Source organism: Pristiophorus japonicus, chromosome 1 (genome assembly GCF_044704955.1).
Source record: "Pristiophorus japonicus isolate sPriJap1 chromosome 1, sPriJap1.hap1, whole genome shotgun sequence".
In the NCBI taxonomy this organism is placed as follows: Eukaryota; Metazoa; Chordata; class Chondrichthyes; family Pristiophoridae; genus Pristiophorus; species Pristiophorus japonicus.
This window is the reverse complement of record NC_091977.1, coordinates 537,578,755-537,592,602: the sequence shown is the minus strand read 5'-3', so window position 1 is coordinate 537,592,602 and position 13,848 is coordinate 537,578,755. Positions and strand designations below refer to the sequence as shown.

Sequence of the window (13,848 nt, the reverse complement as noted above, 5' to 3'; positions counted from 1 at the left end):
TCACATAAAAACCAGCGGGGCTGAATTTGGGGCCCCTTTGGGGTGCTTACGAGGTGCACACATGCCCATCGGGGCCCAGCAAGTACAAAAGGAATAGGAGCAGGATTGGGCCTTATGGCCCCTCGAGCCTGCCCCGCCATTTAATACGATCATGGCTGATCTGATCATGGACTCAGCTCCACTTCCCTGCTCACTCCCCATAACCCCTTGTTCCCTTATCGGTTAAGAAACTGTCTATCTCTGTCTTAAATTTATTCAATGTCCCAGCTTCCACAGCTCTCTGAGGCAGCGAATTCCACAGATTTACAACCCTCTGAGAGAAGAAATTCCTCCTCATCTCAGTTTTAAATGGGCGGCCCCTTATTCTAAGATTATGGCCCCTAGTTCTAGTCTCCCCCATCAGTGGAAACATCCTCTCTGCATCTACCTTGTTGAGCCCCTTCATAATCTTATACGTTTCGATAAGATCACCTCTCATTCTTCTGAATTCCAATGAGTAGAGGCCCAACCTACTCAACCTTTCCTCATAAGTCAACCCCCTCATCTCCGGAATCATCCTAGTAAACTTTCTCTGAACAGCCTCCAAAGCAAGTATCCTTTCATAAATATGGAAACCAAAACTGCACGCAGTATTCCAGGTGTGGCCTTACCCTGTATAGCTGTAGCAAGACTTCCCTGCTTTTATACTCCATCCCCTTTGCAATAAAGGCCAAGATTCCATTGGCCTTCCTGATCACTTGCTGTACTGGGTTTAGGTATGCACTGCACATGTCAAGATCATCATCATAGGCAGTCCCTTGGAATCGAGGAAGACTTGCTTCCACTCTTACCATGATTCCTTAAGTGGCTGAACAGTCCAATGCGAGAGCCACAGTCCCTGCCACATGTGGGACAGGCAGTCGTTGAGGGTAAGGGAGGGTTGGATAGGTTTTCCGCATGCTCCTTCCGCTGCCTGCACTTGCTTTCTGCATGCTCTCGGCGACGAGACTCGAGGTGCTCAACGCCCTCCCGGATGCACTTCCTCTACTTAGGGCGGTCTTGGGCCAGGGACTCCCAGGTGTCGGTGGGGATGCCGTATTTTATCAGGGAAGCCTTTGGCCACCTGAGGAAAAGAGTGTTCAAAGACCAGGCCCTCAAACCTACCACCAAGCTCATTGTCTACACGGCTGCAGTAATACCCGCCCTCCTGTATGGCTCAGAGACATGGACCATGTACAGTAGACACCTCAAGTCGCTGGAGAAATACCACCAACGATGCCTCCGCAAGAGCCTGCAAATCCCCTGGGAGGACAGACGCACCAACATTAGCGTCCTCAACCTGGCCAACATCCCCAGCATTGAAGCACTGACCACACCTGATTAGCTAAGTGCTCCAGTAAATGGGGGGCTAGGGGAGGGGCACCAGTAAATGGGGGCAAACTGCAATGATGTTTGTGAGTGAAAGAAGGTCAGAATATTTTCATGGGTTAAAAGTGAAATAAGGAGCTTCCTCTGATGGCTGAGTTGGTGGACCACACAGACTAAGAAGATCAGAGGTACAATACCTGGTCTATGTTAAGTTGGCTGATCGCGAGTCAGGATAACAGATCAGCCGTGCTCTTATTAAATGGCGGAGCAGGCTCGAGGGGCCAAATGGCCGACTCCTGCTCCTATTTCTTTATGTTCTTATAACCACTATGCTACTGCACCCCATGAATCTGATTGGATGACGGAACAGGCCCGAGAGGCTCAATGGCCTCCTTCTGTTGCTACGATTCACCAAGGTTAGGTTGCAACTGTTGCCGTAGAAACGCAAGAAGACATGTGGAGTACCACAGGGATCAGTGCTGGGACCCCAATATTTACAATCTTTATTAACAACTTGGAAGAGGGGACTGAGTGCAACGTAGCCAAGTTTGCTGACGATTCAAAGATGGGAGGAAGGGCAATGTGTGAGGAGGACATAAAGAGGCTGCAAAAGGACATAGACAGGAGGCTGAGTGAGTGGGCAAAAAATTGGCAGATGGAGTATAATGTTGGAAAGTGTGAGGTCATGTACTTTGGCAGAAAAAAAATCAAAGAGCAAGTTATTATTTAAATGGAGAAAGATTGCAAAGTGCCGCAGTACAGCGGGACCTGGGGATACTTGTGCGTGAAACACAAAAGGTTAGTATGCAGGTACAGCAAGTGATCAGGAAGGCCAATGGAATCTTGGCCTTTATTGCAAAGGAGATGGAGTATAAAAGCAGGGAAGTCTTGCTACAGTTATACAGGGTATTGGTGAGGCCACACCTGGAATACTGCGTGCAGTTTTGGTTTCCATATTTACGAAAGGATATACTTGCTTTGGAGGCAGTTCAGAGAAGGTTCACTAGGTTGATCCCGGGGATGAGGGGCTTGACTTATGAGGAAAGATTGAGTAGGTTGGGCCTCTACTCATTGGAATTCAGAAGAATGAGAGGTGATCTTATGGAAACATATAAGATTATGAGGGGGCTTGACAAGGTGGATGCAGAGATGGGGGAGACTAGAACTAGGGGGCATGATTTTAGAATAAGGGGCCGCCCATTTAAAACTGAGATGAGGAGAAATTTCTTCTCTCAGAGGGTTGTGAATCTGTGCGATTCGCTGCCTCAGAGAGCTGTGGAAGCCGGGACATTAAATACATTTTAAGACAGAAATAGACAGTTTCTTAAACGATAAGGGGATAAGGGGTTATGGGGAGCGGGCGGGGAAGTGGACCTGAGTCCATGATCGGATCAGCCAAGATCGTATTGAATGGGGAGCAGGCTCGAGGGGCCTTATGGCCTACTCCTGCTCCTATTTCTTATGTTCTTATGTTCAAAGCACAATGGACTCACCTGTCGGTTGCTCCTCAATCCAGGCATGGAGATATATAAAGAGCAGCAGGCCGGCCACTCCAAATGACAAGATGGAGAAGAAGATGTGCCTCAGTTTCATGTCTTTAGCCGACTCTTTATAGTAACATCTCCCTCTCGGCATAGTCTTCAGGCATCCTAGCATCTCATCTTCAATCGCTCATGTGTGTGTCTCTCTCTCTCGGGGGCTCTGACAAAATGGAAACATCTGGGGTTATTAACCGAAAACAAGTTGCCATCGCAAGGAAAGAAGCTTTAGAAAGAACAGGTAGAAAGATATCGCATTTATAAAGCACCTTTCACGACCTCAGGTTGCCTCAAAAGCGCTTTGCATCCAATGAAGTACTTTTGAAGTGTAGTCACTGTTGTAATGTAGACAATTTGCTCCCGGAGACAGCAAGGGGATAATGACCAGATCATGTGTCTTGGTGATGTGGTCTTCAAAATCACGCCGTGGGACTTTGACCAAAGTCCAGCTGAGAGAGCAGATGGGGCCTCGGTTTAACGTCTCATCCAAAACGCGGCACCTCAGACAGTGCAGCACTCCCTCAGCATTCATCATCATTGGCAGTCCCTCGGAATCGAGGAAGGCTTGCTTCCACTCTAAAAATGAGTCCTTAGGTGGCTGAACAGTCCAATACGAGAGCCACAGTCCCCGTCACAGGTGGGACAGATAGTCGTTGAGGGAAAGGATGCGTGGGACTGGTTTTCCGCACTCCCATCAGCACTGCACTAGGAATGTCAGCCGAGATTTTTGTGCCCATGTCTCTGGACTTGAACACCGACATGTAATTTGTTGGAGGTCCCTCCGCACTATTTTGATGAAGAGCAGGGGAGTTCTGGCCAAGAGGGTGCCCAGTCCCAGTACTGAGAGAGCCGCATTGTCGGAGGTGCCGTCTTTCAGATGAACCATTAAGCCGAGGCCCCGTCTCCCTCGATTACAACTTTCCTACGGTGACTACACTTCAAACGTACTTCACTGGCTGTAAAACGCTTTGGAACTTCCCGAGAGTCACTTTTTCTTTCTCAAGCAACATCCGGTCATCATCACAGTGCTGTGTGTGGGAGCTTGCTGTGCACGAATTGGCTGCCGCGTTTCCCACATTACAACAGTGAGTTTGGGAGGTCGCGAGTTCATGAAAGGCACAGTAGGCACAAGTCTTTCTATTGATGGGAGTGTTCAAAGTGATCGGAGAAGGTGCTGGGGGTCTCCGGGGAGACGGTTCTGGGGGGAGGGGAGGTGGCACGGAGGAGGGGGGCGACTCTCAGTCCGAGAGTCTCCGAAGAGACGGTGCTGGGGGTGGGGTCTGAGGGTCTCTGGGGAGACGATGCTGGGGGGTGGGGGGAGGGGGGTCTGAGGCTCTCCGGGGAGAAAGTGCTGTGGGGGGGGGGGGGGGGGGGCTCAGTCTGAGGGTCTCAGGGGAGACGGTGCTGGAGGGTGGTCTCGGTCTGACGGTCTCCAGGGAGAGGGTGCTGCGGGGGTGGTCTCGGTCTGAGGGTCTCCAGGGAGAGGGTGCTGCGGGGGGGGGGGTCGGGGCGGGGCGGGGGGGGGGGGGAGTCTCAGTCCAAGAATCTCTGGAGAGATGGTGCTGGGTGGAGGGGAGCTCAGTCACTGTGTCTCGGGTGGAGGTGGGGGGGGTCCAGTCACAGACTCTCCCGGGAGACGGTGCTGGGAAGGGGGGGGTCTCGGTCACTATGTCTCTCGGGGTGGGGGGGTGGTCTGAAGGTCTCTGAGGAGACAGTGCTGGTGGGGAGGGGCGGGGAAGCTCAGTCACTGTGTCTCCGGGAGGGGTCCAGTCACAGACTCTCCGGGGAGATGGTGTCTCGCTTGCTCCCCACCCAAAGTCTAGAGAAAATAAAAATCACTTTATATTCTGCCAGACGCAAAGCAACCAGTTTTTCTGCTTATCAAAGACAAGTATCGGCTACGCCATTTGCAGCAGCAATTGGAATGAAGAATGTGCGCGCTTAATGGTTAAATTTAATTTCATTCCCAATTAGATTTTGTGATTGTTGCAAAAATCTATTATTGGAAACTGAAACACTGTACACGATTGGTGGGAATTCTTTATTTCAAAGCTGTCGGCAGCTATACGGTTACCTGTGAGCCCAGGGCCGAAAGGTTCTCATTCTAAGTTATTTTCCATTTCAATCATTGGAGAATTGATCCAGTTACACGTCAAAGGGCTCAGAGCTCGATATCGCCGGTCGCCTTGGGCAGCGCTGTGCTCAGTTGGCTGTCAACGCATTGCACTGAGCTCCATAAACATTTACAGCACAGAAGGAGGCCATTCGGCCCACCGTGTCCGCACCGGCCGACCAAGAGCTACCCAGCCTAATCTCACTTTGCAGCTCTTGGTCCGTAGCTCTGCAGGTTACAGCACTTCAAGTGCACCTGGTGCCTCCCCTACGCTACCCTCCGCTCCCCCCACTCCGCGTTACCTCACCAGCTCACCCATCTCCCACAGCAGCCCGCGGCCGAGCAAACCATTGGCCACACGGTCAGAATTCATCCATCCTCACCGAAGAGAACTGTAACTCCCTCGGAGTTGAGCACTTTGCAACAAAGAGGAAACTCAAATAAACTAGGCGACAGTGTTCTTTTGTTTCCCAGTAACCTCCTCCGAGAACTCTGCGTTCCTCCAATTCTGGCCTCTTTACACATCCCCCGATTTCCACCGGCCAACCATCGCTGGCCGTGCCTTCAGCTGCCTGGGCCCCTAGCTCTGGAACTCCCTCCCTAAACCTCTACGCCTCTCTACCTCTCTTTCCTCTTTTAAGAGGCTCCTTGAAACCTAGCTCTTTGGCCAAGCCAGTTTTGTGATCCCTGCCTATCTGTGACCTTATTATTCAGTCTAACGATTCTCAATTTAAGCAAATGTCACCGAGGTTTAACATAATGTATATAGATTTTCCAGCCTCCCATCGTTTCTTTTGCTGCCTGGGCCCCGAGCTCTGAAATTCCCTCCCTAAACCGCTCTGCCTCTCTCTCCTCCTTTAAGATGCTCCTTAAAACCTACCTCTTCAACCAATCTTTTGGTCGCCTGTCCTAATATCTCCTTATGTGGCTCGGTGTCAAATATTGTCTGATAATCGCTCCTGTGAAGCGCCTTGGGATGTTTCACTACGCTAACAGCGCTATATAAATGCAAAATTGTTGTTGCTGAGTTTAACAAGTTGGGGTTTTGACTAGTCGAACAATGGCACATTCCAGTGTTTTAATGGTGTCTAGAAGCTGGACAAACGTCAAGGTGGAAAATATTATATATGCAGACTATAGATATGCTCTCTGTGTAATCACTGTATAGTTTCATAAGATGGAGACTTGTTACCTGATGCACTATCAATAAGGTTTACACTGTGTATATACTATGCTGGCACCACTAGAGGGTGCAACTGGTGGAGACCGGGGTTTCCTTCCCCTGTGGCAGAGGCTGTCCACCAGAGGGCACTGTGGTGGGAGACCTGAGAGTCACCTGCAAAGGTGTGCAGGGCTCAGTATAAAAGGCTCCCCACCATGCTTGTGCCTCACTCTAGAGTTACGAATAAAGGACCAAGGTCACTACAGTTTGAGGAAAACACATTGCCTCGTGGAGTCATTCATAAGTGCATCACAGACATAACACTCTCGGCGACAAGACTCGAGGTGCTCAGTGCCCTCCCGGATGCACCTCCTCCACTTAGGGCGGTCTTTGGCCAGAGACCCCAGGTGTCGGTGAGGATGTTGCATTTTTTGAAGGAGGCTTTGAGGGTGTCCATGAAATGTTTCCTCTGCCCACTTGGGGCACGCTTGCCCAAGTAGAGCGCTTGCTTTGGGAGTCTTGTGTCGGGCATGCGGACAATGTGGCCCGCCCAACAGAGCTGGCCGAGTGTGGTCAGTGCTTCGATGCTGGGGATGTTGGCCTGATCGAGAATGCTGACGTTGGTGCGTCTGTCCTCCGAGCGGATTTGCAGGATCTTGCGGAGGAATCGTTGGTGGTATTTCTCCGCCTAGAAGGACAAGGGCAGCAGGCACATGGGAACACGACCATCCTGCAAGTTCCCCTCCAAGTTACACACCATCTCAACTTGGACGTGCGAACACTTATCGTACTCCTTCACAATTTTAAAGACCTCTATCACTTTCCACCAGAGGGCACTGCGGTGGGAGACCTGAGGGTCATCTGCATAGGTGTGCAGGGCCCAGTATAAAAGGCTGCCCACCATGCTTGTGCCTCACTCTGGAGTTATGAATAAAGGACCAAGGTCACTACAGTTTGAGAACAACACATTGCCTCGTGGAGTCATTCATAAGTGCATCACAGACAGAACAGAAAATGTGGATGGTTATACAACCCCATGTGTCAGAAATAAAATGATAAGTGATACCATCATATATCACAGGCTGGGCGCGATTAGATATGACCCTATCATTGGCGAGGCAGGAACTTGTACTTTAGTCCCTTTAAACTTTTGGATTAAAGCCAACTCCTTTCCTTACAAAAGTAAACTTGCACAAAACATAAAAACAGATAGTAAAAGCTTTTACCGATATATAAAACGGAAAAGAGTGACTAAAGTAAATGCTGGTCCCTTAGAAGATGAACAGGGGGATTTAATAAAGGGAAATGCGGAAATGGCTGAGACCTTAAACAATTATTTTGCTTCGATCTTCACAGTGGAAGACACAAAAACCATGCCAAAAATTGCTGGTCACTGGAATGTGGGAAGGGAGGACCTTGAAACAATCACTATCACTAGGCGGGTAGTGCTGGACAAGCTAATGGGACTCAAGGTAGACAAGTCCCCTGGTCCTGATGAAATGCATCCCAGGGTATTAAAAGAGATGGCGGAAGTTATAGCAGATGCATTCGTTATAATCTACCAAAATTCTCTGGACTCTGGGAAGGTACCAGCGGATTGGAAAGCAGCTAATGTAACGCCTCTGTTTAAAAAAGGGGGCAGACAAAAGGCAGGTAACTATAGGCCGGTTAGTTTAACATCTGTAGTGGGGAAAATGCTTGAAACTATCATTAAGGAAGAAATAGCGGGACATCTAGATAGGAATAGTGCAATCAAGAAGATGCAACATGGATTCATGAAGGGGAAATCATGCTTAACTAATTTACTGGAATTCTTTGAGGATATAACGAGCATGGTGGATAGAGGTGTACCGATGGATGTGGTGTATTTGGATTTCCAAAAGGCATTCGATAAGGTGCCACACAAAAGGTTACTGCAGAAGATAAAGGTACGCGGAGTCAGAGGAAATGTATTAGCATGAATAGAGAATTAGCTAACTAACAGAAAGCAGAGAGTCGGGATAAATGGGTCCTTTTCAGGTTGGAAATCGGTGGTTAGTGGTGTGCCACAGGGATCGGTGCTGGGACCACAACTGTTTACAATATACGTAGATGACCTGGAAGAGGGGACAGAGTGTAGTGTAACAAAATTTGCAAATGACACAAAGATTAATGGGAAAGCGGGTTGTGTAGAGGACACAGAGAGGCTGCAAAGAGATTTAGATAGGTTAAGCGAATGGGCTAAGGTTTGGCAGATGGAATACAATGTCGGAAAATATGAGGTCATCCACCTTGGAAAAAAAAAACAGTAAAAGGGAATATTATTTGAATGGGGAGAAATTACAACATGCTGCGATGCAGAGGGACCTGGGGGTCCTTGTCCATGAATCCCAAAAAGTTAGTTTGCAGGTGCAGCAGGTAATCAGGAAGGCAAATGGAATGTTGGCCTTCATTGCGAGAGGGATGGAGTACAAAAGCAGAGAGGTCCTTCTGCAACTGTACAGGGTATTGGTGAGGCCGCACCTGGAGTACTATGTGCAGTTTTGGTCACCTTATTTAAGGAAGGATATACTAGCTTTGGAGGGGGTACAGAGACGATTCACGAGGCTGATTCTGGAGATGAGGGGGTTACCTTATGATGATAGATTGAGTAGACTGGGTCTTTACTCGTTGGAGTTCAGAAGGGTGAGGGGTGATCTTATAGAAACATTTAAAATAATGAAAGGGATAGACAAGATAGAGGCAGCGAGGTTGTTTCCACTGTTCGTGGAGACTAGAACTAGGGGGCACAGCCTCAAAATATGGGGGAGCCAATTTAAAACCGAGTTGAGAAGGAATTTCTTCTCCCAGAGAGTTGTGAATCTGTGGAATTCTCTGCCCAAGGAAGCAGTTGAGGCTAGCTCATTGAATGTATTCAAATCACAGATAGATTTTTAACCAATAAGGGAATTAAGGGTTATGGGGAGCGGGCGGGTAAGTGGAGCTGAGTCCACGGCCAGATCAGCCATGATCTTGTTGAATGGCGGAGCAGGCTCGAGGTGCTAGATGGCCTACTCCTGTTCCTAATTCTTATGTTCTTATGTTCTTATGTTCTTTCGATACTGGTATACCAATGTGCTCTGTTTACAGGTTCAAATTAATAAATCCAATCGGGAATTCAGGAAAGTATTCCTTACCCAGAGAGCGGTGAGAATGTGGAACTCGCTGCCACAGGGAGTGGTTGAGGTGAATAGTATCGATATATTTAAGGGGAGGCTAGATAAACACAAGAGGGTCAGGGTGAGATAAGCTCGGGTGGGAGGAGGCTCGTGTGGAGCATAAACACCGGCACGGACCTGTTGGGCCCAATGGCCTGCAAGAATCATAGAAATTTACAGCACGGAAGGAGGCCATTTTGGCCCATCGTGTCCGCGCCGACCGACAAAGAGCTACCCAGCCTAATCCCAATTTACAGCTCTTGGTCTGTAGCCCTACAGGCACCTGGCACTTCAGGTGCACATCCAAGTACTTTTTAAATGTGACAAGGCCTCTACCACCCTTTCAGGGCAGTGAGTTCCAGATCCCCACCACCCTCTGGTGAAGAAATTTCCCCGTAAATCCCCTCTAAACCTCCTACCAATTACTTTAAATCTATGCCCCCTGGTTATTGACCCCTCTGCTAAGGGAAATAGGTCCTTCCTATCCACTTTATCCAGACCCCTCCCTCTGTGTTTGAAACAGAAAAGGTAGCTAGTCGACAGTGAATTAATTCTGTTCCTTTATTTTCATTCTTTATTGGTGCCCTACTTTGCTGCCTCCCCCAGTTGGATAGCTCTTTGGCACACTTCAACCGTGCCCCTCTCATATAGACTGCCAGGAGGGGCAGGAGAGGAATGCAGGGTGGCCTGTCATAAGAACATAAGAAATAGGAGCAGGAGTAGGCCATACGGCCCCTTGAGCCTGCTCTGACATTTAATACCATCATGGCTGATCCGATCATGGACTCAGGTCCACTTCCCTGCCCGCTCTCCATATCCCCTTATTCCCTTATCGGTAAAGAAACTGTCTATCTCGGTCTTAAATTTATTCAATGTCCCGGCTTCCACAGCTCTCTGAGGCAGCGAATTCCACAGATTTACAACCCTCTGAGAGAAGAAATTTCTCCTCATCTCAGTTTTAAATGGGCGGCCCCTTATTCTAAGATTATGCCCCCTCGTTCTAGTCTCCCCCATCAGTGGAAACATCCTCTCTGCATCCACCTGGTCAAGCCCCCTCATAATCTTATACGTTTCAATAAGATCACCTCTTATTCTTCTGAATTCCAATGAGTAGAGGCCCAACCTACTCAACTTTTCCTCATAAGTCAACCTCTCATCTCCGGAATCAACCTAGTGAACCTTCTCTGAACTGCCTCCAAAGCAAGTATATCCTTTCATAAATATGGAAAACAAAATTGCACGCAGTATTCCAGGTGTGGCCACTAACTTTCCATCTCCGTGGCCAGGCACTAGGTTTTTTTGCCACCCAACCACTCTGTTGGCCAAATGGTCAGCTGACCTCAGGACTTTCCATACCTTAGGAGCCTCTTATCAACAAGGGCAGACAATGACGACGAGATTCAACACCGCCTCCAGTGCGCCAGTGCAGCCTTCGGCCGCCTGAGGAAAAGAGTGTTCGAAGATCAGGCTCCCAAATCTGCCACCAAGCTCATGGTCTACAGGGCTGTAGTGATACCCGCCCTCCTGTATGGCTCAGAGACATGGACCATGTACAGTAGACGCCTCAAATCACTGGAGAAATATCACCAACGCTGTCTCCGCAAGATCCTGCAAATCCCCTTGGAGGATATACACACCAACGTTAGCGTTCGCGATCAGGCCAACATCTCCAGCATCGAAGGACTGACCACACTCGATCAGCTCCGTTCGGCGGGCCACATTGTCCGCATGCCTGACACACAAGACTCCCAAAGCAAGCGCTCTACTCGGAACTCCTTCATGGCAAGCAAGCCCCAGGTGGGCAGAGGAAATGTTTCAAGGACACCCTCAAAGCCTCCCTGATAAAATGCAACATCCCCACCGACACCTGGGAGTCCCTGGACAAAGACCGCTCTAAGTGGAGGAAGTGCATCCGGGAGGGCGCTGAGCACCTCGAGTCTCGTCGCCGAGAGCATGCAGAAAGCAAGCGCAGGCAGCGGAAGGAGCGTGCGGCAAACCAGACTCCCCACCCTCCCTTTCCCTCAACCACTGTCTGTCCCACCTGTGACAGAGACTGTAATTCCTGTATTGGACTGTTCAGTCACCTGAGAACTCACTTTTAGAGTGGGAGCAAGTCTTCCTCGACTCCGAGGGACTGTCTATGATGATGATTAAGGGCGGCCACACTCAGTGCGGGGATGGTGCACCGGCAGAGAAACCTGTTGGGGGCATGGCACGGCAGGGGATCGAGGAATTCAATTGAAAATGGCTGGTAAGTATTTTTTTATTGCTCAACATTGGCGGTGCAACTACTCGGGCGGGATGGGGTCCAGGCCAAAAAATCCCCGACCTGAATTTCGATCGGGTCGGCCCATTGACCCCCAAAGCGGCGGCCATTCGTTTTTTCAGAATGGCTGCCCCAAACGAGCATTAATAGGTCTCTTTGGGACCCTGAATTTCGTCCCCAGTTTCTCTTTATTTACTCTACCCTTCATGATTTTAAACACCCCTATCAAACCTCCCGATAGAACTTATAATACAAAGGACACACATGCACCAAGATGCAGATTCTCTGTCTGGGTAGCACGTTTTCCATATTTAAAAAAAAGGATATACTTGCTTTGGAGGCAGTTGAGAGAAGGTTCACTGGGTTGATTCCGGAGATGAGGGGGTTGACTTATGAGGAAAGGTTGAGGAGGTTGGGCCTCGACTCACTGGAATTCAGGAGAATGAGAGGTGATCTTATCGAACCTTATCGATCTTATAGTAAGGGTCTATTGCCATTGGTGGAGGGGTCTATTATGAGGGGCTATAGTTTTAAGATGGTTGGTAGAGGGGATTTGAGGGGGGGGGGGGCTTCTTTATGCAGAGGGTTGTGGGGATCTGGAACTCGCTGCCTGGAAGAGTGGTGGATGTAGAAACCCTCACCATTTTTAAGAGATGGTTGGATGGGCACTTAAAGTGCAGTAACCTGCAGGGTTACGGACCGAGAGCTGGTAATTGGGATTAGACTGGATGACCTTTTGTTGGACGGCGCAGATACGATGGTAAGTACTGCAGGGAATCGAATACGGCCAGGGTGATCTCCTGGGCTAGTTTCGATCGCCTGGATGGGTCGGAGAGGAATTTTCCCAGATTTTTTTCTCCCTAAATTGGCCTGGGTTTTTATCTGGTTTTTGCCTCTCCCAGGAGATCCCATGGCTCCGGTTGGGGTGGAGTGTAGAATGTTTCAGTGTAAGGGGTGTCGCAGTTGTGTGGGGCGGACTGGTTGGGCCGGGTGCTCTTTACCTTTCCGTCATTGTTCATTGTCCATAGGTTCATATGTAACCTCCAGGGCTGCTGACCGAGGGCCGTGCGGCTCTTTGTCGGCCGGCGCGGACACGATGGGCCGGAATGGCCTCCTCCTGCGCTGTAAATTTCTATGTTTCTATGAAATGTATAAGATAATGAGGGGGTTTGACAAGGTGGATGCAGAGAAGATGTTTCCACTGATAGGGGAGACTAGAACTAGGGAGCATGATGTTAGAATAAGGAGCCGCCCATTTAAAACTGAGATGAGAAGGAATTTCTTCTGAGGATTGTAAATCTGTGGAATTTGCTGCCTCAGAGAGCTGTGGAAGCTGGCACAATGAATAAATTTAAGACCGAGATAGACAGTTTAAATGGCGGGGCAGGCTCGAGGGGCCGTATGGCCTACTCCTGCTCCTATTTCTTATGTTCTTTTGTTAGGGCAGGTTGGAGACATATTTCTTTTTTTGGTGCAGTGTCCAATATATATGTGGTCATGGCTGTCGTCTCCATCTCCCCTGCCCCAGGTCACTCATACTGCGCAAATAGATACTGGACGACAGAGCAAACCAGGGCACCGTACTGACAGAGCCTTCGCTGTGGAGAACTCAGTCGTTTGCACATAATCATTGGATATATTCAAGAGGGAGTTAGATATGGCCCTTACGGCTAAAGGGATCAAGGGGTGTGGAGAGAAAGCAGGAAAGGGGTACTGAGGTGAAGGATCAGCCATGATCTTATTGAATAGTGGTGCAGGCTCGAAGGGCTGAATGGCCTACTCCTGCACCTATTTTCTATGTTTCTATGTTTACAGATATATACAGACAAGAGTCAGATAAGATCAAACATCAAGGGTCAAACGAACGCGTTGAAACCACTGAGTCGTGACGGCCACATTTTACAGCGGGAGTCACTAGATAATGTATTTATCCAGCGCCTTTCATGACCACCAGACTTCCCAAAACACTTCACAGCCAATGAGGTACTTTTGAAGGGTAGTCACGGTTATAATGCAGGAAACGCAGCAACCATTTCGCGCACAGCAAGCTCCCACAACTGCAATGTGATAATCTGTTTTTAGCAATGTTGGTTGAGGGATAAATATTGGCCCCGGAACACCGGGAAGAACTCCCCTGCTCTTCTTCGAAGTAGTGCCATGGGATCTTTTATATCCACCTGAGAGAGCAGACTGGGCCTTGGTTTAACATCTCATCTCATCTGAAAGACGGCACCTCCGACAGTGCT

The 13,848-nt window shown here is 49.1% G+C and overlaps 1 protein-coding gene across 2 annotated transcripts in view; it reads right to left on the bottom strand.

The window, feature by feature from the left end:
- The window catches only part of LOC139260824 (carbohydrate sulfotransferase 9-like), a 164,066-nt gene that overhangs the window by 102,199 nt on the left and 48,019 nt on the right, over positions 1-13,848 (bottom strand). For both annotated transcript variants that reach the window (XM_070877038.1, XM_070877037.1), the window contains one exon: positions 2,841-3,048. In XM_070877038.1, coding sequence (XP_070733139.1) covers positions 2,841-3,003 — 163 coding nt within the window. In that variant the 5' untranslated portion in view covers positions 3,004-3,048. The remainder of the gene's footprint in view (positions 1-2,840; positions 3,049-13,848) is intronic.